At 40.2% G+C, this 27,763-nt stretch overlaps 1 protein-coding gene across 3 annotated transcripts in view; it reads left to right on the top strand.

The window, feature by feature from the left end:
* Positions 1 to 3,440: 3,440 nt before the first annotated feature.
* The window catches only part of BVES (blood vessel epicardial substance), a 44,906-nt gene continuing 20,583 nt past the window's right edge, over positions 3,441 to 27,763 (top strand). The window contains exons 1-6 of one of the 3 annotated variants that reach the window (XM_043439382.1): positions 3,441 to 3,752; positions 11,955 to 12,191; positions 14,629 to 14,753; positions 17,296 to 17,483; positions 18,168 to 18,276; positions 27,036 to 27,203. In XM_043439382.1, the coding sequence (XP_043295317.1) occupies positions 11,966 to 12,191; positions 14,629 to 14,753; positions 17,296 to 17,483; positions 18,168 to 18,276; positions 27,036 to 27,203 (816 nt within the window). In that variant the 5' untranslated portion in view covers positions 3,441 to 3,752; positions 11,955 to 11,965. Of the gene's footprint in view, positions 3,753 to 4,154; positions 4,288 to 5,370; positions 5,592 to 11,954; positions 12,192 to 14,628; positions 14,754 to 17,295; positions 17,484 to 18,167; positions 18,277 to 27,035; positions 27,204 to 27,763 lie in introns of those variants that run through there. The other 2 variants (XM_043439381.1, XM_043439383.1) reach the window with 2 other exon arrangements.

Here is a 27,763-nt window from a genome sequence, read left to right as displayed (position 1 = left end):
AACAGACTTGCAGACACGGTGGCTGCAGGGGAGGGATGGATTGGGAGTTTGGGATTGGCAGATGCAAACTATTACATATAGAATGGATAAACCGAAAGGCCTTACTGTATAACCTAGGGAGCTATATTCAACAACTTGTAATAAACCATAATGGAAAAAATATGAAAAAGAATCTGTGTGAGTGTATAAAACTGAATCACTTAGCTGTGCACCAGAAATTAACACACTGCAAAGCAACTATATTTCAATAAAATAAAAACTTTATTTAATTACTTTACTAAAAAAGAAAGACTTTAACCAAATTACTGTTTAATTGTTGATCAGAATTGTCTACTGTGAGACCATACCAGAAGCTATGACCCTCATGCAGTTAGGAGTAACATTTGAAAGAAAGTCTACACCAATGTAACCGAGGGCAGATAGAGGTAAGGAAGGTAATGCTACATAATTTTAAAACCAGTGACTTCCTCAGGTCTTGATTTATTTTCATGAAACTTATTCTATCTGAACTTCTAAACTTCATCAAAGTTTTGTTCAAATGATAAAAGCAGATTATGATGCCCATAGAGAAATAAAGGTAGAAATAATTATTTATATTGATCCAACCTGTACTAGCCAGAGCTTATGCAGAGGAGACAGGTTTCCCTACATTTGGCTATTTATGCCTCATATCTTTTCATTCTACATTTCTGTGCAAGCTACCGTTCTGAATCATATTAGTTTTCACACAGTGCTCAGAATCTTTCAATCTGATCTTTCCATGACCAGCAGAAGGAGACCAGGGACACTAGGGCACTCCCAAACCTGAGTTTTCATGCCTAGAATTCTTACTTCTAATTTTATAGAGCTGGTATTCATATATCAACAATGAAATTTAAAAATAAAATCATGCTTTGAATCCTTAGACAGGGTATAGTGAGGGAGATGGGTTAAATTCAGTCAAACCGTTCTATGGAACAGACTCCAAGAAAAGAGGCTCTGTCCAAGGCCAAGACTCAAGTTTGATGATATCAAATGCAGTACTCTTTTCATAAAAGTATGCAATCTTGACATGATTGCCTCGCAGACATCTTATCCTGTTAGGTGAGGAGTGAGAATGTCCTGTAACAGGTGACTCCATAACTACACCTCTGGAGTCTGCCATTCCAGTATGCAAAAGCCAGAACCTGGGCTCTATTTTAGTAAGTATGTGTTTAAATTTTAACATAAAATAATCATAGAAAATTTAACAGAAGCAGCAGCAGGAGAAGGGGCAGAAGAGGTTGGAAGATGAATGAAGATGAAGAGGGATGGAGGGAGAAGAGGAGGAAAAAAAGGAAAATCATGTACAACCTTAGTCCCTTGAGGTAAGAAATATAAGTACTTTAACATCCTGGGTGATTTGTAATGTTCTCTACACTCTTGTAACTTGCCTTTTTCTATTTAACATCTTTTTATGGGAGGCAGTGTAGGCAGTGACAGAAGTTGGCAGAAACTGCATCAGTAGTGGACAGGAGCATAAACTCCAGAACTAGAATGCCTGATTGACATCATGGCCCAGCTTCTCATCAGCTGTGTGACCTGGGCAGCCTACCCAACCTCTCTGTTACCCCAGTTCCCCATCCACAAAATGGAGATAATAATAGTAACTACTTCTTCATAGAGTCCATCATGAGGATTCAGCTGCTTAATATAGCTACTTACATCCACTTATAAAAGTGCCTGGCACAAAGTATACTCTATATCAAGGGGCAGTAAACTTTTTCAGTAAAGAATCAGATAGTAAAAACTTCAGGCCTTGCAGAATCGTATAGTTTCTATCACAACTCCTCAATATAGCCCAAAAGCAGTCATAAATTAATGAGCTGGGTTCCAATGAACCTTTATGAAGACTGTGCTTGAATTTCATATAATTTTCAGATCATGAAATATTCTTCTTTTGATGATGTCAACCATTAAAAATGTAAAAACCATTTTAGATGGGTAGTTGGCCAGTTCTCTGGGCCAAAGTTTACTGATCCCTGTTTTGTATGATTTGCAGACATTATTATGTCTCTTATATCTTTCTATGAATTATCTTTAATAGCTGCTTAGAACAATTATAGGTAATTGTTTGGATAACCTAAAATTTACTTAGTCCCCTATGATTAGAATTTAGGTTATTTCCAGTGTTCATTACTATAAGCCATTCTCCAATGATTATCCGTGCAAAATCTTTGTGCGCATTTATGATTAAACCTACATCTTAAACTGCATGTAGTGGTAGCTACCAAAATTGCTAGCAGTGCATCTAAAAAGAAACAGACTCTGAAGAAGTAGCCCTGAAAATAAATTTTGGATAGATACCGCAAATTTCAAACATGTTAGAGAAGGAGGTCTATAAGGAGAATATGTAGCCATACACACAGAACTTGCTCTGTACTACATATTAAGCTTTTTATGCATATTAAATCAGTCTTCCAAACAGCCCTGAGACAGGTGCAATCATCATCGTCATCATCCCCAAGGTATAAAAGAGGAAACTGAGGCACAGAAAAGCTAAGTAACTTCCCCAAGGCCACACAGCTGCCTGATGGGTAGAGGCAGGATTCAAAACTGGTCTCTGCAGCACTCTAGCCATGTTCTTGAAGAAGATGCGGCACTGCTTCTCCACTAGAGACCCCTGGCAAGGGAGCACACCCAAGTACTCACTTTTAATGTACCCGTGGTCTTTGGAGCATGCTTGGCACACGCGAAAGACCTCACACTCTTAATAATCGGCACAAACTCTGTCCGTCAATGGAACAGTTGGGGTGGAAACTCTGAATGCCCAGGTAATATTCCCCTTTTGTCCTCCAACTCCTCCCCTGTACCTATTTTTAGTAAAGATTGATTGGGGCATACTTTCATCACCTGGCTTTTCAAATTAGGGGTCCCAAATCTGCCAAATTCACGTGGCAAATTAGGGTGGAGCTTCGCCTACAGAGGAGGCCTGGCGTTGCCACGGAAATGTAAATTTCAGATCAGTACCTTCTTCCGATGGAAGCAAAACAGTGGCTGGTGTCGAAGCCTCCCGCGTGGCCCCCCAGCAGCAGCAGCAGGGCCGGCTCCCCAAGGGCGCCATCCCGCGTCCGCGACGGTGGGGACCAAACCGCCAGCTCCGCCGCCAGGCTCAGACTCCAGAGTTGCGCGCTCTCCCGGTCCTTCCGCTTTGTGCTCAGATGCGAGCGACTATCCCAGAAAGGAGTTATGCGACTTTGTGGGGAAATGATTCTAGTTTTCATTTCTTCTCCTGATTTTTCTCCCTCCTGGGACCCGACCGCTCGAGTTATCCCCATGAGGATGAACCACCTACGCCGCTGGCCCCAAGATGTTGCCCGCCCCTCACTCGTGCCCAAACAAGGGCAGAACCCAGAAGAAGAGAGGAAACCAGGAAAGAAAAAGCGGGTGTTTCAAATGGACCACGCTTGTGCCAACGCGGCAGCGGAGTTGGAAGAGCCGGGAGGGGAGCCCTGGCCGAGGCCGGGGACTCCGCCCGCCGGGGGGCGCCGGGACGCCGGGCGCGTGCGCGGTGCGGCCCCAACCCCAGCCGCAGCTGCCGCGATGCCTATTTTAGTCAAAGCCGCTGCGGGCGCCGGGACCCGGCACCGGCGGAGCAGCATCTCATCCCGGGATCGGCTGAGGTTTTCGCGTCGCGCGCCCGTCGGGTGGCCAAGTCTGTGTCCCCCTCAGCCGCCGCTGCTGCCCCAAACTTTGGCCAGCGCCGCCCGGGCTCCGCGCCAGGGACGAGCCAGGTAAGGAGCGGGAGGAACAGCTGCCTCGGGCTCCCCCAGGGCGCCCGGTTATTTGCAGGCTCGCGCTCTCTGGGCTAAATCGGGAAGTGAAAGTTGGATCCCGGCTCCTCAGGGAGCAACTTTGTCCTCCCGGGCGGTGGCTGCGGGATCTCCGTGCCCCGGACCACTGGGAACCCCGCCCTCCCCTCGCTGGCTGCGCCCTCGTGGGGATCGCTGTCCTTGGAAGCCGCCCTTCACCCGGGGTCTGGACAGCACGGCCACAAACCTTCAGATGTCAACTGCTGCCACTCGAGTCTGGCCATGCCAGCGTCCTCGGGTGCCCCGGCCCCATCGGGTGCCCGCTCCCGCGCTCTGCTGCCCGTAAGCCCTGGGTGAGCTCGGCCTCTCCACTCCCCGCAACGCTCCCAGGGCTCCCCACCCGCGAACCCAGTACCGCTCTTCCTCACCCCTTGTAGGGCCTCCGGGTCCCACGCGTAGGCAGCGCGCTGCCGGGCGCACCGTGTCGCCCGCCCTGGGCTGCCGCTGGGAATGCGAGGTGAGTCTGGGCGCTCACTGCACACCCCTTGGGCCCGAGAGCTTTGGACCAAGAACAGTTGATATGGCCGTTCCTCTTTGAGGAGCGAGGTGAGCCCGGCGCCTGGGGAGTGCAGATGGATAGGGGACCCACGATCCACCCGCGCCCTCTCTCCCTGGTTTCGGAGTCTTTGGGAAATCGATTTTCGGCCAGACAAGTCCCAGAAACTGCTGGCTTTTGAAGCAGGAGTAAGTGCGAAAAGACTTAGTAACACAATGCCCTTTACCATTCCGAAAATAAACAAAGGTTCAGTTAGGATTACGGAATGAATTGAGCCAGTCTAGGAGCACAACTTTTGCTCATTGTTGTTACCTTTTACATTTCTGCAGTTTGGTAAAGGATTAAGGTTAGTTTCACCATCTAGCTACTGAGCCCTGCACACACCTATTTGAAAACCAACAGATCAACAGGACTTTACTAGAATAGGGAATGTAAGAAATTAGATTCCAAGGAACTAATACAAGAAAGAAAATCTCTCTTGATTTAGCCAGAATTAATGTGAATGCTTATCATTTTACCAGTCTAACCTCTCTCCGTTAGACCCGTGCATTCTCTGCATAAGGATAATTCAGTGTAAGCCACATGAATCGATTACGTACTGGTCAAAAGAAATTGAAACCAGAAAGATCCTATCAATATTTGTTGACAGTAGATCACTGGCATTTCAAAATAGACATATAGATAAGTATACACAGATAAATAGTAGACCTATAGATAAATAGTAGACATATAAACATACAAATAAAATGAATTATATAATATGTTAATAACTATATAGTGTATAGACTATGTATTTTAATAAGGTGTACTACATCAAAATATGTTATAAGATTAAGTCACCTTTTAAAAATTCATGTTACTATGTCCTTGGTTCTTAGGCTAGTAGATCATAGTTTTCCTGTCATTTTTCTTGACCGTAAATTGGTACTTTTAGTTCCACTTGGAGAACTTTTAAAAGCCTGAAATTGAATTACAGTAGATTAGTTGGCAATGCAGGTATAATCATGTGGATGTGAAGGAGAATATGTATTAATTAACTGTGTAAATCTCTATTAGAGCCATAGGCTATTAAAACTTGAAAAGGTTTCAATGACCATCTAGTCCAGTTGTCTCAATTCCCAGGAAGAAGCCCACCCCAAGAGCAGAAGTGACTTTCTCTTACTCAGGTTGGCTTTCCTGGAGCTTACAGTATAGAACCTGACTCTCAACCTGGGGAAGGCTTGGCACTGTCCTGCCTTTACTACTAGGCTTGGGGAGACTGAAAGGTAATTTCTAAAAGTGTTTGTCATTTTTGTGTACCTTGCGTACGGCTTTCACCTCTGCCTCTGGCACTCTCTACAGAGACTAGGCTTGGATATACCTAGATGAATATGACAGTCTGCCTTGTAGGGAACATAGGGTACTTTGAGGAACAAATGGGACAATGGAAATGAAAATGCATTCTAAAATGCAGTAAAAATGGCAGTTAATTTTAGCTTATATGATACTAATGCATAGGCTGATGTTGTCATCATGAGTGATAGAGGACATTTAATATCATTCTCCCTCTTGAAAAAATTGTGAGATTAGTTCTGATTTGGTTCTTGAAAACAAACTTTGTATAAATTGTCTTAGTAAAATAATGATTCCACCATCCTAACAGGCTTATATTTTTATTGATTCAAACAGTTGGAAAGTAGAGGATTGAGAGGTACAAGCTATTGTATATAAAATAAGCTACAAGTATATATTGTCCAACAACACAGAACTATAGCCAATATTTTATGATAACTATAAATGGAGTATAACCTTTAAAAATTGTGAAAAAAATTGTGAATCACTGTATCATACACTTGTAACTTATATAATATTGTACATCAATACTTCAATTAAAATGTAGTTGAATTTTTATGATTTCTTTCCTTTTTTGCAGCAAATCAATATCTAAGTCAACTATTTCTCATATGTATGAACTGTTTTAGAATTATGAGATGAGATCTTTGACTTGTTCATTTACTGTTTGTAAATTTAGACATGCATGTTTTTCTATCATCTAAAGAGATGTGGAATTCTTTCACGTTAATGTATTAATAACATCCTTGAAAAATGGCCAACCTGATACCAATTGATTCTACCACCTGAAACCTTTACTTCAGTATGAGGAAAAAGAAAGAAATGAAAACATATGGCTTATTGTGTGAACTTATTGGAAGGAAATTCATATTTTTAAATGAAATGTTTAACATATTTTGGGTCTCCATTTGGAATTCTTACCCTGAAAAATTCACTTATTCTGTAAATCTACATAGTTTTTGTCAGGGACCAATTTGTGTAATTAATATAGAATTTTTAAAGTACCAGAGAAGACTGATCATATAGTCGTGAAGTAGTGCCATTTTGTGTTAAGGTTTATGTAAACATGTATAAAATGTATTTTCTTTGAAATATATTTGCTACTGATTCTAATATTAAATAGTCAAATGCATACTCATGACCCCTCCTACATAAAAAGAACCTGTAAGTTTACTACTTTTCAATTTGTGAGATGCTTCTAACTAGAATTTTTATGGGAAAGAAAGTAAATGTTTAAATTAGATGGTTAAAGGAGTAAACGTTAACTCTCTGTATATATAAATGACTATAGTAATATAGTTATTGTGTGTCTATGTTAATGTCTTCCTCACGGGGCACAGCCTTATCACGGCGAAGGGGCTGTGTAACTCAATGAAGCTATTAGCCATGCCATGCAGGGCCACTAAAGTTGACTAGTTCTATGAAGACCTACAACGCTTAGAACTAACACCAAACAAAGATGTCCTTTTCATCATAGGGGATTGGAATGCAAAAGTAGGAAGTCGAGGTATCTGGAATAACAGGCAAGTTTGGCCTTGGAATACTAAATGAAGCAGGGCAAAAGTTAACAGGGTTTTGTCAAGAGGACATGCTAGTCAGAACAACACCCTTTTCCAACAACCCAGGAGAGGACTCTACACATGGACATTACCAGATGGTCAATACCAAAATCAGACTGATTATGTTCTTTGCAGTCAAAGATGGAGATGCTGTATATATTCAGCAAAAACAAGACCTGGAGCTGACTGTGGCTCAGATCATGAGCTCCCTATTGCAAAATTCAGGCTTAAGTTGAAGAAAGTAGGCAAAACCACTAGGCCATTCAGGTATGACCTAAATCAGATCCCTTATGATTATACAGTGGAAGTGGCAAATAGAGTCAAGGAATTAGGTCTGGTAGACAGAGTGCCTGAAGAACTGTGGATGGAGGTTCATACCACTGTCCAGGAGGCAGGGACCAAAACCGTCCCAGAGAAAGAGAAATGCAGGATGGCAAAGTGGTATTCTGAGGAGGCTTTTCAAACAGCTGAGGAAAGAAGAGGAGCAAAAGGGAAAGGAGAAAGGGAAAGATATACCCAACTGAACGAACAGTTCCAGAGAATAGCAAAGCAAGATTAAAAAAAGCCTTCTTAAATGAACAATGCAGAGAGATAGAGGAAAACAGAATAAGAAAGATTAGAGATCTCTTCAAGAAAATTGGAGATATTAAGGGAACATTTCATGCAAGTTCAATTCAGTCACTCCAGTTGTGTCCAACTTTTTGTGACCCCATGGACTGCAGCTTGCCAGGCTTCTCTGTCCATCACCAACCCCTGGAGCTTGCTCAAACTCATGTCCATCGAGTCAGTTATGCCATCCAACCATCTCATCCTCTGTTGTCTCCTTCTCCTTCTGCCTTCAATCTTTCCCAGCATTAGGGTCTTTTCCAGTGAGTCAGTTCTTCACATCAGGTGGCCAAAGTGTTGGAGCTTCAGCTTCTGCATCAGTCCTTCCAATGAATAATCAGGACATGGAACAACAGACTTGTTCCAAATAGGAAAAGGAGTACATCAAGACTGTGTATTGTCACCCTGCTTATTTAACTTATATGCAGAGTACATCATGAGAAACACTGGGCTGGAAGAAGCACAAGCTGGAATCAAGATTGCCGGGAGAAATATCAATAACCTCAGATATGCAGATGACACCACCCTTATGGCAGAAAGTGAAGAAGAACTAAAGGGCCTCTTGATGAAAGTGAAGGAGGAGAGTGAAAAAGTTGGCTTAAAGCTCAACATTCAGAAAACTAAGATCATGGCATCTGGGTCCCATCACTCCATGGCAAATAGATGGGGAAACAGTGGAAACAGTGGCTGACTTTATTTTTTTGGGCTCCAAAATCACTGCAGATGGTGAGTGCAGCCATGAAATTAAAAGATGCTTACTCCTTGGAAGGAAAGTTATGACCAACCTAGACAGCATATTGAAAAGCAGAAACATTACTTTGTCAACAAAGGTCTGTCTAGTCAAGGCTGTGGTTTTTCTCTAGTAGTCATGTATGGATGTGAGAGTTGGACTATAAGGAAAGCTGAGCACCGAAGAACTGATGCTTTTGAACTGTGGTGTTGGAGAGGACTCTTGAGAGTCCCTTGGACTGCAAGGAGATCCAACCAGTCCATCCTAAAGGAAATCAGTCCTGAATATTCATTGGAAGGACTGATGCTGAAGCTGAAAGTCCAATACTTTGGCCACCTGATGCAAAGAGCTGACTGATTTGAAAAGACCCTGATGCTGGGAAAGATTGAGGGCAGGAGGAGAAGGGGATGACAGATGATGAGATGGTTGGATGGCATAACCAACTCAATGGACATGAGTTTGAGCAAACTCTGGGAGTTGGTGATGGACAGGGAGGCCTGGCGTGCTGCAGTTCATGGGGTCACAAAGAGTCAGACACGACTGAGTGACTGAACTGAAATGAATTTCCTTTAGGACCAACTTTTTCACTCTCCTCTTTACTTTCATCAAGAGGCTCTTTAGTGCCTCTTCACTTTCTGCCATAAGGGTGGTGTCATTTGCATATCTGAGGTTATTGATATTTCTCCCTGCAATCTTGATTCCAGCTTTCATGCAATGGTAGACACAATAGAGGACTGAATCGGTAAGGACCTAACAGAAGCAGAAGAGATTAAAAAGAGGTGGCAAGAATACACAGAAGAACATTACAGAAAAGGTCTTAATGACCTGGATAACCACAATGGTGTGGTCACTCACCTAAAGCCAGATATCCTGGAATGTGACGTCAACTGGGTCTATACAAAGCATTACTACAAACAAAGCTAGTGGAGGTGACAGAATTTCAGCTGAGTTATTTAAGATCCTAAAAGATAGTGCTGTTTAAGTGCTCTACTCAATATTTCAGCAATTTTTGAAAACTCAGCAATGGCCACAGGACAGGTAAAGGTCAATTTTCATTCCAAACCCAAAGAAGGACATTGCTAAAGAATGTTTGGGCTTCCCTTGTGGCTCAGACAGTAAAGAATCCACCTGCAGTGCAGGAAACCTGGGTTTGATCCCTGGGTTGGGAATACCCCCTGGAGGAGGGCACGGTAACCTATTTCAGTGTTCTTGCCTGGAGAATCCCCATGCACAGAGGAGCCTGGTGGGCTACAGTCCATGGGGTTGCAAAGAGTCAGACACGGCTGAGTGACTAAGCACAGCACAGCAAAGAATGTTCAGACTGTTGTACAGTTGCATTCATTTCACATGTTTACAAGGTTATACTCAAAATTCTTCAAGCTAGGTTTCAGCAGTATGTGTACCAAGAACTTCTAGATATACAAGCTGGGTTTCAAAGAGGCAAAGGAACCAGAGATCAAATTGCCAACATTCACTGGAATCATGGAGAAAACAAGTGAGTTCCAGAAAAACATCTACTTTTGTTTCATTGACTACACTAAAGCCTTTGACTGTATGGATGACAACAAACTATGGAAAATTCTTCAAGAGATGGAAATACCAAACCATCTTCCCTGTCTCCTGAGAAACCTGTATGCAGCTGAAGAAGCAACAGTTAGAACCAGACATGGTTCAAATTTGGGAAAGGAATACAACAAAGCTGTATATTGTCACCCTGCTTATTTAACTTATATGCAAAGTACATCATATGAAATGCCAGGCTGTATGAATCACATGCTGGAATCAAGATCTACGGAGAAATATCAACAACCTTAGATATGCAGATGGTATGACTTTAATGGCAGAAAATATAGAGGAACTAAAGAGCCTCATGATGAGGGTGAAAGAGAAGAGTGAAAAAGCAGGCTTAAAATTCAGCATTCAAAAAACGAACATCATGGCATCTGGTTCCATAACTTCATGGCAAATAGAGGGGGGAAAAGTGGAAGCAGTGACAGATCTTATTTTCCTGGGCTCCAAAATCACTGCAGATGGTGACTGCAGCCATGAAATTAAAAGACGCTTGCTCCTTGGAAGGAAAGTTATGACCAACCTAGACAGTGCAGTAAAAAGCAGAGACATCACATTGCAGACAAAGGTCCATCTAGTCAAAGCTATGGTTTTTCCAGTAGTCACATGGATGTGAGAGTTGGTCCATGAAGAAGACTGAGCACCAAAGAATTGATGGTTTTGAATTGTGGTGCTGGAAAAGACTCCTTTGGTCTGCAAGGAGATCAAAGCGGTCAATCTTCAAGGAAATCTACCCTGAATATTCATTGAAAGGACTGATACTGAAGCTGAAGCTCCAATACTTTGGCCACCTGATTGGAAGCACTGACTCACTGGAAAGACCCTGATGCTGGGAAAGATTGAAGGCAAAAGGAGAAGGGGGCAGTAGAGGATGAGCTGGTTAGACAGCATCACCGACTCAATGGACGTGAATTTGAGCAAAACCAGGAGATAGTGGAGGACAGAGGAGACTGGAGTGCTAGAGTGCAAGGGGTCACAAAGAGTCAGATGTGACTTAGCGACTGAACAACAAGATAATGTAGCACATACGTATGTATGCTATAGTGATTAACAACGGCATTAGTGGTAAAGAATCCACCTGCCAATGCAGGAGATGCAAAAAATGCAGGTTTGATCCCTAGGTCGGGAACATCCCCTGGAGTAGGAAATGTCATGCTACTCCCATTTTCTTGCCTGGAAAATTACATGGGCATAGGAGCCTGACAGGCTGCAGTCCATGGGGTTACAAAGAGTCAGACACGACTTAGCAACTAAACAACAAAACATCCTAAGCCTTCAAATAATAAATAACAAGGTGTTAATTTTTCAAAGTATTAAAAAAACCCATTTTCTAGTTATTTTTCCTGTGTTTGGATTCAGTGTCTCTAGTGGCAGCATAGTGGAAAACTATATTAAATAACTTTTTAATTGCTGTGGTTTATGAATATTGGTGATTGTTTATAGGCTAGTTAAATCCCGCCTTCCTCTCTACCCCACCAAGTATGTTTAGATACAAACATATTAATAGATAAATGTAGATATGTATAGGTATATACATCAGGGAATAGTTATGCACTATCCTAAGTATTTTATATATTTCATCATAAAGTCAGTGAAGTATTATCATCATTAACAGATAAGAAAATGGATACATTTAATATGTGACAGAGTGGGAATTTGAATTAGACAGTGAATTAGACAGTGGGTCTGTCTAATTCATAAGCACCAGACAAGTCTATTTACCAACATCTAGTTCACAGAAATAATTTTGGTATAGTATAATACCCATAGGGGTGGGTGATAAGATACAGCTGTCATTTTTTGACTGTCCTTTCGTTTTTTCATTTTTACAGGAATTTTCAAGATGAATTATACTAAGTCCAGCCCACTGGCAGAAGCAACTACAATAGGTTTTACACCTGAGTTAGAAAGAATCCTACCTGTGCCTTCCAATGAGACCACTTGTGAAAACTGGAGAGAGATACATCATCTAGTTTTTCATGTAGCAAATATTTTTTTCGCAATTGGATTGGTTATTCCAACTACACTTCACCTTCATATGATACTTCTTAGGGGGATGTTAGCTGTAGGTAAGATACTTAACTGATGTTATACAGAATTTTCCTATAACTTGCATCCGATGGGCTTTGTATTGGGGAGGGTCTATAGCATACCAAAAATACGAGCCTTCATTAGCAAATTAGCAGTACCTTGAGTAAGTTAGAACATAGGCCTTCACCCTTTTGTACTTTAGATAAAACTAACAACATGTTCATATGTTGTTTAGATTTTCCAGACATCAGAAATCCATTTGTGTGTAAGAGTGCAAACTTTGGAGCCAGACTCTGTTATTACAATCCTGGTTCCAGCACTTGCCAACTGTTATTAATAGTTGGGCAATAGTTGGGGCAATAACGTTTCTATAGCTCAGCTTCCCCAGGTGTCAAAGAAGGGTAAAAATAATACCACCTCCTGGGGTTTGAGAATTAGGTGAGTGTTTAGGAGTGTGTGTGTATGTGATATTTGACTTACAATAGTGCCTGGCATATAGTAAATACTCTATAGTTTTAACTATCATTATTTGAATAGGTGTTTACACAATAGTTCAAATAAAATTTTAGGGAGATACTCTGTTAACCCCGATGAAGCAAGTTAAATTAATCCATATCAAAATACTAAAACAGATGAATTTACCATTTTAGCCAGTGATTCTGAACAAGTTACTCTCTATGAGATTATGTCCCTGGTGATTCATTTATTCAGATGCATTTTTGAGCACCTGTAAAATGTCAGACAGAAAGTGAACAATGAAGTCTGCATCCTTGAGAAAGACACTCTTTGGGGGGCCAGAGAGAAACAGGTGGGCAGTCACACAGGACACACCAGATGCTGTGATGCAGGTGGGCATTCCAGTGCCAGGGAGAAACGGACAGGATGCCGGGCTCAGCAGGAGAGCAGACCAGAGTGCACTGCAGAGACGATGAACAGGATTCTTCTGAGTGTGCGTGTGTGGGGCATCCAGGTAAAAGGAGAGGAGGGGGAGATCCAGCACGTTGAGGGAGGATGAAAAGTAGCTCACTGTGCCTGAAATATACGAGAACGACAAGGAAGGGTCAAAGAAAGTGCTGGAAGGATGCCTGGAAGGTAGGGCTTCTGTGGCTGTTACTTCTGGGTCAGGTAGGAATTATAGCAGGAGGAACAGAGTATTGAGGCAAGAAATAAAACCACGCCCTATAAAAAACCAAAGCTAATTATGACTTTTAAGACAGAGCTTTGGAGGTGGAACAGACCAAGGGAGATCTGCAACACTATAGAAACAAAGCAACTGAGGCCTTGGAGAAATCAAATGCATCATCCAAGGTTAAGACCAGAGAAAACTAGCCAAACCAAGACTATAATTCAGGTCCTCCAGCTTCCCAGTCAGTCCTTCCATCTTGTAACCCTGTCTCCTTTAAGTAATCAAATTTTACATGTCTTCAGTATTTGCTACATAATATTATCGAAAGAACATTAAAATTTTTACACTTTGGGTTATTATTCAGGTGCTCCACATCATTTTAATGAAATTTTAAAATTGCAAGTGAGTAACTTTTTAAAAGTGGAAGATTTAGTTTTTCTGTGTGTATGTGCTGTTGATATATTTGTATTGATAACTGATATGGATAATTTTAAATTTAAAATATATACTGATTCTCCCATCATAAAACCAACCAAAAGAAACTGCAAATTTGCACAAGTCTTTTGGAAATATTTGGAAAACAGTCCTTTAATGTCATCAGAGTCTATAAAGCTTATTCCCTTAGCTCACTCTTGGGTCATCCACCCTAAGCAAGTAGTCATAAGAACAGATATATTTTTATATATAAAGTTGCTTTTATAAAAAATTACAGGGACTTCCCTGGTGGTGCAGTAACTACGACTCTGCACTCCCAATGCAAGGAGCTCGGGTTTGATCCCTGGTCAGGGAAATAGATCCTGCATGCCACAACTAAGACCTGATGCAGCCAAAATAAATATATTTTTTTTAACTACAGGCAAAATGTTTCACCTGTCCACCAGCAGGGAGATAGTTAAATAAATTATGGTTTATCAGTTACAATCAATAAAAAGTATGTATATGAAGTGCTTTAATGAAATGAGAAAATCACTGCAATAAGTAAAAAAGTAAGTTTTAAATTGTGGATTCATTAGGTTTGCCATCAGTTAAAAACACAGAAAAACTGTGAGTCAGTATTAACTATCAACAGTAGCTATCTTTTAAGTAGTAGAATTATGAGGTTCTGTTCTCCTTTTAAAAATGATTTTTATACTTTACAAGTTTTCTGCAACAACATGTGGTTTGGTTTGGTTTGGTTTGGTTAATCAAACAAAAACCAAAATGTAACAAAGTGATATTTGACAGGTATTTCCAAGATGTGTTTGGTTTATTTTATATACAGAGGATGACAAATGTATTAAGCTACATGCTGAAGCTACAAGACAAGCTTATTAAGCTACAAGACATCTAACATGCCCACTTCGTTATAGGATGTGCCCTTTATGTCGTCTGGGCCACTCTCTACCGATGTGCCTTGGATATCATGATCTGGAACTCGGTGTTCCTGGGGATCAACATTTTGCATCTTTCATATCTTTTGTACAAGAAAAGACCGGTAATTACTAATAATTAATTAATAAGTAAGAGATTTTAAAGCTAATCAAGTACTTTGTTCATATTTGAGAATGAGCCTCTAATATCCTTAGGCCCTTTAATATCATTTTTCTGAAGATGAGACTTTTTGTGTATATATGCCTGAAAATGAAATATTTGAATATCATGAAATTTGTTCCACAAATGAGTTTTTAAAGCATTTTTAATCATTAGGGCAATTTAGACATTAGAGAACATGACAGTATTCTCTCTTTTTAGTCATTTAAGTTCATTATTTCTTCTGCCTATTGATATTCAAATATCATTTGGTAATATCTTTGCCTAGTTGTAAAATTAAGTGCTCATAGACAACTTTCAGCAACACACTAATGATTTACAAATAGCTCATGTTATGTTTTATGCTAGTTTTTAAATGTAATAGCTTTTTTTCCCTATGTCCAAAATACTCATTTAAGGAGATCACCATTTTCAGTGAATTGTAATGAAAACAGTAATATTTAACTTTTTCTTTTCCACTCCAGTTTATCTTGCTGTGTTTCCTTGGTCATACCAAGAACAAATTGATGCTAACAGAAAAGGAAAATAGCATGACCTGTAGCAATCACTCCATAGCTGTTTGTTGACTGTTGACTGTCCAAAGCACATACAAATATTCAGTAGAGCAAAAGATAACATGCTTGCTCTAATCTTATGTTCAAGGCCAGACATACACATAGAAAACTATTAGAAACGACAATTCATAGGAAATTACAATTTCCCTGATACAGATTGACATGTGTCATAGACATTCCACTAGATTGTAACCTCCTCAAACATTGTAACCCACTCTGTTTTACTCACTGTGTTAGTCACTTTTCACTACTTTATGCTGTGTAACAGTCTGAAAGTCTTCGTGCCATATAACAGCAACAAGTTTTTTCTTCACTCACCTAATGTGTGGACTGTGGCAGCTGGGTACAGCTGCAATTCTTCATTTCTCCGCGTGTCCTCATTTCAGGATCTCTGCTGAAGCAGCAGGTTCTATTTGGACATGCATTGTCATGGCAGAGAGAAGCATATAAGAGAACAAAAGAAACACTTATTGTTTCTTAAAACTTCTGCTCAGGAGGAGCATATATCAATTCTGCTTGCCAGAGCAACTGACATGACCAAGCCTGATGATGTGGGAATAGGATGGGTTAAGAGGATATGCGATCCTCTTTCAGGGGTGGAAGTAGCCAGGAGCTGCAAACAATAGGATCATCTACCACACTTATTGTTGTGTTCCCTGTTCCTGCCAAGCATGGCTGGCACGTAATTGGTGCTCAAGAAAACCTTTGATAAGTAAATGCTTTCAAAGAGAGGAATTTAGAGGGCTTCATGGAAGAACTGGGACTTGAGCTAAGGCTGGCAGGATGAGCAGATTATGAATTTAAGTCAGTTTTTCAGTTCATATGATCATTATGCCACACTGGCTAGTGTGCATGCTGAAAGTGAGACAGATCTGTGAATTAATGAGACACTCATTACAAAAGCTCTGGAGTGGAGAGGTAGATGATAGTAATAATAAGGATTTCAGCTTCTCAATATCAGAACTTCCTAGAATCCCACATTCTGAACGAAAGATTCAGGAGTTGCCACCGAGGAAGTAAATCACTCAGTATCTGTGCTTTTGTTTCTTCTCGGGCTATAAGCCTATCTTTTTGAAAAATATAAATGCTAATTCTTCATTAAAACGAAACAGCAGGAAATAAGAGTGTCAGAAAGGCTACGGTGACATCTGAGCAGCCCTGATCTCCTGGGTCTGTAGCTTCATGGCATAGCTGCCACAGATTTCATTGAGATGGATGATCACTTGAACATCAAGGTTCATTTGCATGCAGTACAGCTTTCCCAGACTAATGCTGGGCACACGGATAGGCTTGACTTGGGCCTTGGATAGTCTGACAACAGAGGCGACTGAGCCATTTGAATTTTGCATTCTTCACTTTGCTTTGGAATAAATACATGAGAAGTAGCAATTACAGCTAAGGATATTTGATTTCCTGTATTAACCCACTAGATAATAATTGCACATAAGTAAAACATTTAATGCATCAATCTTAATAAATTTGTTTCCAAGTTGATTCCTAATTTATGTACTTATTTCCTTGCTGTAATATTTCAAAGTTAGTGTAACTTCCTTCTGTGAAACAAAAATGTTCTCAAATGAAAAGCTTTTATTAATATGTTATTTCTAGAAAATGCTAAGATGGGCAAGGTAAATAGTGTGACAACAATCAGAACCGCCACGGCTGCTTGGTAGTGCATAGAAAGAGATGTAGTCAACAGTGCAGATCTTCACCATATGCTCTCAGAGTTCGGCTTAACTGCAAAAGTGCCCTTTTAGCATCTAGACTTACATCACCACTTACTCTCGGTGTCAGATTCCACTGACCAAAATATAGAAGGGCGATAGCATGTATTGCAGATCCGTTTATTCCCCAAACTCTATTTAGACCACAGTAGCTGATGTTTCGGGGTTGCTGCATGAGATGTGGCATTCGGTCACTGCTTCCTTTCAGGTAAAGATCGAAAAGGAACTCAGAAGCATCTACCGGCGATTGTTTGAACCCCTCCGTGTGTCTCCAGATTTGTTCAGAAGATTAACTGGACAGTTTTGCATGATCCAAACGTTGAAAAAGGGCGAGAGCTATGCTGTAGAGGATCTAACCTCAGTTGACGACCGTCTGAGTATTCTCCTGAAAGGAAAGTAAGTGCTCTATGGAAATCAAAATGCCTTGTTTGCCTGGAATCTTCTGGCCTCTGGGTAGGAAATGAATGAAAGGGAATGTTGCCAACTAATGGAGTAAGTGGTCATGGAGGTGAATTTTCATCTGGACAACTGCATTATAGAATGTTACAGAATAATGTGGTAAAGTTATGTAGGATTTATCTCCGTGAATCATGTTGCTATCAAGATTTTTACTTGTGAATAGTTTTCACCTTTTTAGTAAGTTTAAATGAGGCAGAACTGGAATAGGTTTAAATTGGATATTAAAATTTAAGAAACTTATGCGTGTTTTAGAGGCAACTTGCTTATTTTTTTGAATATCACAAACATGCAACTTCTAGGAATATCGGTCTCCCCTGCAGTGTCTGTTCTTGCTCAGAAGTGTACCAGTTTGAATAATGAATTATATGGTCACTCCAGCTAGACACTGATGAAATTAGACATGTCTGCTTCAATATGGACACTTTTTTCCCCTTGTTGTTAGTGAAACTTATTTTGAAACTAATACTTGTGCCTCGGGAAGTACTTTTTAATGATGTCAGTCTCCTGTGGGGTCTTTAAGTTTTTACAAAATAAAAAACCCATAAGATTATGGAGATTTTAAAGCTTGTCATGATATGTGTGAATTATTATGCATTTATTAACACTAATTTCTGTTATCAGAATGAAGGTTTCCTATCGAGGACATTTTCTGCATAACATTTACCCCTGTGCCTTTATAGATTCTCCTGAATTTAGATCAACCCAGATGCACAAAGGTGAAAAATTCCAGGTATGTTTTGGCATGATTCTTAAGAAGATTGAAACTAGTTAATGTCGTATTCAAGATCCAAAGGATATGGATGGAAAAGTGGCCATGATTTATTGAAAAAAGAGATTACCATATGGTGTATATAGTATGATCCCATTTTTGCAAAAATTTAAAAAAAATTTTTTTTGGCAGTCCTGCTTTTGTCTAGTTGCAGAGAATGGTAGTTCCTCTTCAGTGTGGTGTGTAGGCTTCTTGTTGAGGTGGCTTCTCTTGTGGCAAGGGCTTAGTTGCTTTGTAGCATGTGGGATCTTCCTGAACCAGGGATCAAACCTGTGTCCCCTGCACTGGCAGGCAGATTCCTAACTACTGGACCATCAGGGAAGTTCCTTGTAAAACTGAAAGTGGTGTGTATAGGTACACAAGAAGAGGTCTAGAAATATATATCCTGATTTAGTCATTATGTTAACACTTATTTCTGAATTGTAAGTTTGATTGTTTTGTTTTCTTCCTTTTTGTTTTGTTGAATTTTTCTGATTTTTCTACATTTTCCATAGAGAACATCTAATGCTTTTGTTATGAAAAAAAAAGGAAAAGGTCAGTTATGGATAATCAGTGTACTTAAAACATGTAATTGGTTACTTTTACTGGGGAAAAGCAAGAAACTGATTTTGCCCTAGAGAACCTATTTTGTTAATCCTCATGAAAAAAAAGTTAATCACTGTACTCTTTTAAATGTAATGAATATGTTTAACAGCAAAGAATGAAGTTCTTTACAGTTAGAATAATTTGAAGTACTCAGCCTGGTTCTTTTAGTATCTTTAAAAAAAAAAAAGCTCCATTTGTGATACTTTGTTCTGATTCTTCCTGTAAATGTCCAGCTGTCCTATTTTATTCCCCTCAGTATTGTCAGGAAAGTAACCAAGAAAATGGAGAGTTTCCTTTAGTCTGAGCCTTTAGCTAAACGGCATTAAGGAAGTATCCTGAGAATACGGTTTTTTATGAGCAGGAGGGTAAATGTAAACATTTAGGTAGGAAATGGAGTAGAAGGGGATGCTACCACCTGTCGGAGGAAAAATCAGTGTTTCTTGATGACAAAGTCTTATCATTGAGTCTCATTTTGAGATGCCACACTCTTGGGGACGCCACATGGAGATACAAGGGGACATTCACAGACACTAGTTAAGTGGATTTACAATGGTTTCAGGCCTGCCCCACTCCTACCCTACCTGAGTAACCACACAATGTGTTAAAGTTATGTGCATTTACTAGAGGGTCTCATATAAATTTACTACCTGGCTGCAATGCTGTCCCCAGGCTTGCTGAGCTAAAGATACAGGAGGAAAAAGCAGATCCTACATCCTGTCTGCTCTAACTTACACACTCCCTTGGGTTTTTCTGGGGTCAGCTCTGCACGGAGGTTTATTCTTACAGTATCTTTAATCACCACCATCTACAAACTGGCCGGGGCCACTTCTTTCCTCTCTGCCTCTTTTCCTCTGACCTGCTTCCTATTTCTTCTTCCAAAGCCCAACATTTATCTGCTGCATCTATTTCTGTTTATAGTAGCAAGTGATTTTACACAATAACTGTTTCATAGGATCCTGAAGAGACCAGCATTTGGGGAAAGGTAGGGGACTGAACCTCCTGTGTTTCCAGCAGCCTGTAGCCCCTGGGACATAACGTGTACTGTCTTTAACACCGGACTACAAATTATATGTAATTAACAAACAAAGGACTTTCTATCACTCATCACAGTTCTTCTGCTTCTTCAGGACAGGGGATTGGGATTTGGCAATTGAGAAATAGTCCTCATGATTGATTTGCTTCTCACGTTTCTAAAAACATGACCAAACTCAAGGTACCCTAACGGGGTGAAAGATATTAGTTCAGCCTCCCCAAGCACTAGTCAGCTTTTCTCTGCACAGAGTCTGGTGTGGCTGATTGATCAATGGATAAAAACTGCTCTGGCACCATCAAGCCTAAGTCCCGTACAGTTGGAAAAGACTCCCATCAGAGTAAGCCCTCGGGAGAGATTCTGTTTTGATTGTTCACCAAATGTCCCTATTGGCGGATACTCAAGAGTAAAAATAGCTGTTGCACATCTGTGTAGGAGTATACTGCCTCTTCCTGAAGCGAGTTCCCAGATGAAAACCATCATGTGCTCCTAGGATCAGCTTTTCACTCTCTATGCCAAAGGCAGAGGACACTTGAAATTGTCAGTGGCCAGACTTCTGCACCCACACACCCTTTTACCTGCTAATTTCATTCTTCTCTAACTCTGGATGCTTGTAAGTGTTCTGACAAGGTGCTGCTTCCTTTGCATTTTTGTATCTTTAAATTCATTCTTTGGTAGGGGTGCTAGTGAATTCAACAGTAGGATGAAAGGAGGAAAGGAAGCCAGTAGAATTGGCGACTGTCCCTTGAGATCACACAGTGTGTTGTTCAGGAACATGCGGTAATTATGATGACGGGCAGATTGACGGAGCTGACACACCAACTCTAAACATCCAGCATCCCTTGGTGCTCTGCTAGGACTACCAGACCCAGGCTGCTTCTGAGAACTCTTGGGAGAATCTTGAGTATCAATATCACAAAAGGCAGAAGTAGTGTTTTGTGTCTTATTTCTTCTTTGTACAGTCATTTGATCTCCAGTGAGCTTTGCCATTTTCATTTTTCTTTTGGGTTCTACCTCCCGCTGTTGCCTTCCCATAATCGATAGCACATCCTGTGCTGTGAAGCTTGAAAAACAAACCTTTATTGACTTTAAGAGAAAAAGAATGTCTTGGAGGCAGATGTCCAGGCTCTGGTGAAATAAAGGAACACTGAGTTTTAACTGCTTTTAAATAAAACCTTCTCTTAGTGTTAAGTAAATCTTTGGGTTAAGTTGCAAAGCAATTTAATCTGCCAGCCTTGGCTCTATTGTGTTTCAGTGTGGATGAGAACTCAATAAAAATTAGTTGAATGGACCACTTCGGGGACATTTTCATGTGTGAAATATTGTACAGTACGCAAAGAAAATAATAAATTCTCCCCTGAGGACAGTCAGTCAGTCATAATGTCAGACTGCCATTTCCCATGCTAGCACATTCAGCATTTCCCTCCGACACCCTGGTTCTTGATAAAGTCTTTTCATTAAGTGAGGGTGTAGGATTGGTTTGGGACTAATCCAGCACCTTGAGTAATTGCAGCAAACCTGGTTACAAATGCTTTGTCTAATTCTCTACTTGAGAGAAATTCTTTTGTGTCTTCCACTACTGTGTAGGCTTTTATTTCTTCTGTAAAATTCACAAGAACTCAAGCATGGCACTGCTGAGATACCCTAATAATCTAAAAAGCAAATGTACTTTATGGAAGCTTTAAGAATTCCTAGGTGCTTCAAAAAATTCCTCATTAAAGATATGTTTCATTTGGCTGCTGTCAACAGGAAATCATTAAGTAAACTGTCTATTTGATAGAAATGAAGCATTAGCTATCGAGTGAAATGACCTCAGTCAATATGCTAACTACCTGCTTCCAACTAAATGCTTGCTCTTGTGGACTTGATAGACTCAACTTCCCAGGTGTCGCTAGTGGTTAAGAACCCTCCTATCAATGCAAGAGACATAAGACTCAGGTTCCATCCCTGGATTGGGAAGATCCCCTGGAGGAGGGCATGGCAATCCACTCCAGTATTCTTGCCTGGATAATCCCATGGACAGAAGTGCCAGGGGGGCTATGGTCTGAAGGGTCACAAAGAGTTGGACACGACTGAAGTGACTTAGCACGCACGCATAGCTTATTATATGAATATTGTTACTACACTTAAATTGAATAATAATTTAAACAGGTTTAAAGTAGTTTTCAACCATTAATAAAAAATGATTGCCTAGTCACATGTAAATCAATGAAGTTAGAATACACGCTCTCATGTACACAAAGTTAAACTCAAAATGGCTTAAGTACTTAAACATAAGGCATAACATTTATGGTAATAAAACTCTTAGAAGAGAACATAGACAAAACATTATCCGATATAAATCATACCAATGTTTTCTTAGGTCAGTCTCCTAAGGCAATAGAAATTAGAACAAAACAAAGAAATGGGGCCTAATCAAATTTACAAGCTTTTGCACAGCAAAGGAAACCATCAACAAAATGAAAAGACAACCTACAGAATGGGAGAAAATATTTGCAAACGATGCAGCTGACAAGGGCTTAATTTCCAAAATATACAAGTAGCTCATACAACTTGACAACAACAAAAAGCCCAATGAAAAAATGAGCAGAAGACCTAAATAGACACCTCTGCAAAGAAGAAATACAGATGGCAAACAGGCACAAGAATAGATGCTCAACATCGCTAATTATTAGAGAAATGCAAATCAAAACTACAATGAGGTACCATCTCACATTGATCAGAATGGCCTGGAGAGGATGTGGAGAAAAAAGAACCCTCCTACACTGTTGGTGGGAATGTAAGTTGGTGCAGCCACCATAGAAAACCGTATGGAGGTTCCTCAGAAAACTAAATATAGAATTACCATATGATCCAGCAATCCCATTCCTGGGCATATGTCCATACAGAGCTATAAATCAAAAAGATACAAGCACCCCATTGTTCATTGCAGCTCTATTTACAATAGCTAAGACATAAAAGAAACCTAAATGTCCATCAACAGATGGATGGATCAAGACGTGGTACATACATATAATGGAATATTACTCAGTCATAAAAAAGAATGAAATAGCAACATAAATGGAACTAGTGATTATCGAACTAAGTAAAGTAAGTCAGAAAGACAAAGACAAATACCATATAATGTCACTTATGTGTGGAACCTAAAATATGACACAAATGAACCTATCTACAAAACAAACAGACTCACAGACATAGAAAACAGATTTATGGTTGCCATGGAGGAGGGAGTTAGGGGTGAAGCGGGAGTTTCAGGTTAGCAGATGTAAGGTATTAAGTATAGAATGGATAAACAGCAAGGCCCTACTGTATCGCACAGGGAACTATATTCAGTATCCTATGATAAAGAGTAATGGAGAGGAATATTAAAAAAGAATGTGTATATGTATAACTGAATCACTTTGCTTGACAGCAGAAGTTCAGTTCGGCTGCTCAGTCACGTCTGACCCTTTGCGACCCCATGGACTGCAGCACGCCAGGCCTCCCTGTCCATCACCAACTCCTGGAGTTTACTCAAACTCAGGTCCATTGAGTTGGTGATGCCATCCAACCATCTCATCCTCTGTCCTCCCCTTCTCCTCCTGCCTTCAATCTTTTCCAGCATCAGGGTCTTTTCAAATGAGTCAGTTCTTCCTATCAGCTGGCCAAAGTATTGGACTTTCAGCTTCAGCATCAGTCCTTCCAATGAATATTCAGGACTGATTTCCTTTAGGATGGACCGGCTGGATCTCCTTGCTGTCCAAGGGACCCTCAAGAGTCTTCTCCAACACCACAGTTCAAAAGCATCAATTCTTTGGTGCTCAGTTTTCTTTATAGTCCAACTCTCACATCCATACATGACTACTGGAAAAACCATAGCCTTGACTAGATGGACCTTTGTTTGCAAAGTAATGTCTGTGCTTTTTAATATGCTGTCTAGGTTGGTCATAACTTTTCTTCAAAGGACCAAGTGTCTTTTGGAGCCCCCCCAAATAAAGTCTCACTGTTTCCCCATCTATATGCCATGGAGTGATGGGACCAGATGCCATGATTTTAGTTTTCTGAATGTTGAGTTTTAAGCCAACTTTTTCACTTTTCTCTTTCACTTTCATCAAGATGCTCTTTAGTTCTTCACTTTCTGCCATAAAGGTGGTGTCATCTGCATATCTGATATCATTTCTCCAGGCAATCTTGATTCCAGGTTGTGCTTCATCCAGTCCAACATTTGCTTGATGTACTCTGAGTTAAATAAGCAGGGTGACAATATACAACCTTGATATACTCCTTTCCTGATCTGATGCCACAAGGAACTGTATTCAACCTTATAATAACCTATAATGAAAAATAACCTGAAAAAGGAGATATATATATATATATGTATGTATGTATGTATGTATAAACAAATCCTTTTGCTATATACCTGAAACACCAAATCAACTAAACTTCAATTTTTGAAAATAGTTCTAAGCAATGGTTCTAAGCAAACTATAATATCATATTAAAAGTATTTTTGCCTCATGGAAAACTTGAGGTTATTAAAATTGTTGGAAAAAAGTTAAATGCATGTGCAATACATCACCTGTGCAATGGCTTCTTCTTTTCCTGCATGATTTCCAACTTCTCCTTTACTTCTTCCCCCACCGTGCATGAATTGTATCTTCCAAAGGCATGGATGACGTCTTTGCAGAATGAAGGGACTTCAACTCCCCTAACCCTTTCTTCAATGCTTGGGTGCAGGACTGGGTCATCCTGAGTGCCCCGTGCTCACCTTCTCTAAAAATATTCACTCCTCGAGAATATTATTCAGTCATCTTTTGTTAACATACCCATCTCCTACTGTTTCTGGGAACTCCTAAGGACAGGCTTCTATGTCTCTTGATCTTATACTTCTCTTCCTATAAATCTTTTTGTCCTTGGTCACATATCCTTACTTATTACCAGCTTCCTCCATTAGAATGTAGGATTTATGACACTATGTTCAGTTGTTCTTTACACAGAGGATTCTTGATGGCGAGTCAGCCTTGTGCTCACTTTACCAAATGGCTTTCTCGGTGATTGTCTTGATAACTCTAGTACATATAGGATTTCCCACCTGGTGGGAAAACATGTCTGGGCTGGAAGTCAGAAGCACTCACTCCACTGTTCATTAACATGTGTCCATATGTAAATTTTTTGGTGCTTATTTAGCATCTGGAAAATGAGGAAGAATGTTATCTGTCTTACCTCAAAAGCAGTTTTAAGGATCTGCTTACATGATAGATACAAAAGCATGTTAAATGTTTCAAAATACAATACATTCGTAAAGGAAGGGCATTATGTGTACCTGGAATTTCCTAGTCATTCTCTTCCATTTTCCCCTGTCCTGTGGTTTGTCAAAACACTTACTGCCACCTGAGGTTGTCACATTTATTATCAGCTTCCTCCATTAATGTAAGCATCACAGGGCAAGGATCTTGTCTTTCTTGTTCACCATGATAACCCCAGTGCCTTGAACTGGGTCTGGTGTAAACTACCAGCCTAACAATGTATGTTGAAAGAATAAATGAAATTTAGTGTTTTGTGGAACCACAGAGCTGCTGATGCGTTTCTTAAATGCCAATGTGTTTGGTTTGGCAGATTTATTATTTAATATAGTATTTTAATATTATTTAACATAATAAATAAGTACAGTTTTATTTTCCTGGGAACACTGACTGTTCTTTTGTAGTCAAAGAACTTACTCGTCTTTTGTAGTCAAACCCTCTGATTTACTGAGGATCAGATTTCAGCCACTGACACAAGGAGAGAAGCTGGGTTTTCTGTTTTCTCTCCTAGTAGAGAGAAAACCTATCTTGTCATCTGAAATACATTTAGTTTTCTGACTAACAAAGGGTAAAGAGCTCCTCTGGAAACATTTGCCCTGAGCCCAGATATGACTTCATGTCAATTTTGAAAACTTGTATTAATCTCCCGCTTGGAAAGGCATTGGGTTTAATGTTAAAGATAAAATACATAAATAAATAACTAAAAAAAAAAGCTAAAAAAAAAAAAGATATAAAAACACGTTGTGCCTTCAGTAGTATGTGTGTTCATCTCTTAACACCTTCATCAGTAAATCTGCAGCGAGCACCACGCTGTGTTGGAAGCCAGGCACTCAGTATGAAGATGCACAGCCCTGCCCTCAGGGTGCTCAGGAGAGAGAATGGACCGTGGATGAGCTGGAGTCCAGTGACAGGCATGCCATGTGAAGCTGATGGAAGGACCTGCGTGTGAGGAAGGGCGTCCTCACACTGAGCTCCTCGTTCTGGAGAGGGGATTTCTTTAAGGAACACTTGAGCTCTGCACGGTGCAATTAAAATGCTCGCCCACTTTCTTATGTAATGACACTGAGGGAAAGAGTGTGGTTTCCCAGTTCTGAGCTAGCTGGAGCATCTCTGTGTGTGTCCCCTTTGTGCTACCCTTGGTAGTTCACACACAAGAAATACCTATGACAGAAGGAACAAAAAAAGGACCCTTACTAGCCTTATTCATCAATGACCATCTGGGTAAAATCAACTCACATGAGTTCCTTTTTTCATTCTCCAGTATAATAATCCAGGTGTAAAGAAATATTTAGCCATATTGAATGGGACATCAGTCTAGTACACTCTAGCAGTGCTATTGACATGGAGGCCAGACTTCTATCACCAGAGCTCACAAAACAGAACAACAAAACTTGAAGACTTTATTTTCACTTAGTCTACAGATTGTGTGCTCAGCTGCTCTGGTCATGTCTGACTTCTTGCGACCTTATGGACCATAGCCCACCAGACTCCTCTGTCCATGCGGATTCTCCAGGCAAGAATGCTGGAGTGGGCTGCCATGCCCTCCTCCAGGGGATCTTCCCGACCCAGGGATTGAACCTGCGTGTCTTATGTCTCCTGCATTGCAGGCAGGTTCTTTACTGTACACTGGGAAGCCCAGTGTACAGACTGCTTGATTTTAAACATAATGTTATATTTATAGAAGCTTGTGTTTATGAGTCTTATTTTAACTAATATGATAAAACATTGCTATAATAATATCCACTAAATTATTCCACTCTTCCCTTGCCCCAAGTTACTGACATCATAATTCATATACATTTTTCTTTCTGTTTCTTTGGCAGGTCACCATTATTGCAGATGATAATTGCAGATTTTTATGCTGGTCAAGAGAAAGATTAACTTACTTTCTGGAATCAGAGCCTTTTCTGTATGAAATATTTAGGTATCTTATAGGAAAAGACATTACAAACAAGCTCTACTCATTGAATGATCCCACCTTAAACGATAAAGTACGTATTTTTCTGAGTCCTTTTACTTTGTTAAATACATATGTAGAGTGAGGTATCCCTCCTTTATGCAGTGTATAGTTTCCTGAATTTTCATTAACTAATCATGAATTAGTTCTATGTTAAATGAAGTGGGGATGCTTATAATTGAGAGACACTTCAGGGGATCATTTCTCAAGAATGAGGAAATACCATGTAATTACTATATTTCCCATGACCTAGTGAGGTGTCTGCGCATGTCAGACACATGTGTAGTGAGATGTGCTGTCCTCTTCATAAAATGTCTTTCAAGCAATCTAAAGAAAATGGTAAGTGAGCCAGAGGACTAAGGGTGATGTGTGTAGGCCAGGAAAGGCAGGGCAGACCGATAAATGCTGATCAACCCCAGCAAGCAGGAGGTTGGCATTTTAACCCCATGTCTTCCAGTCTTGCACATCCTACTGATCAGGTTCCTTTCCAGAAAGCCCATAAGCGACGAGAGGTATAGGAATGGAAGCCTGTGGCCATTCAGTTAGGCATTTCAGAGCTGTATGGATCTTCAACAATTTGCAATTTGATCTTTA

The sequence above is a fragment of the Cervus canadensis genome, chromosome 20 (assembly GCF_019320065.1).
Source record: "Cervus canadensis isolate Bull #8, Minnesota chromosome 20, ASM1932006v1, whole genome shotgun sequence".
NCBI lineage: Eukaryota > Metazoa > Chordata > Mammalia > Artiodactyla > Cervidae > Cervus > Cervus canadensis.
The sequence above is the reverse complement of the archived record's forward strand: the minus strand, read 5'-3'. Positions and strand labels throughout refer to the sequence as shown.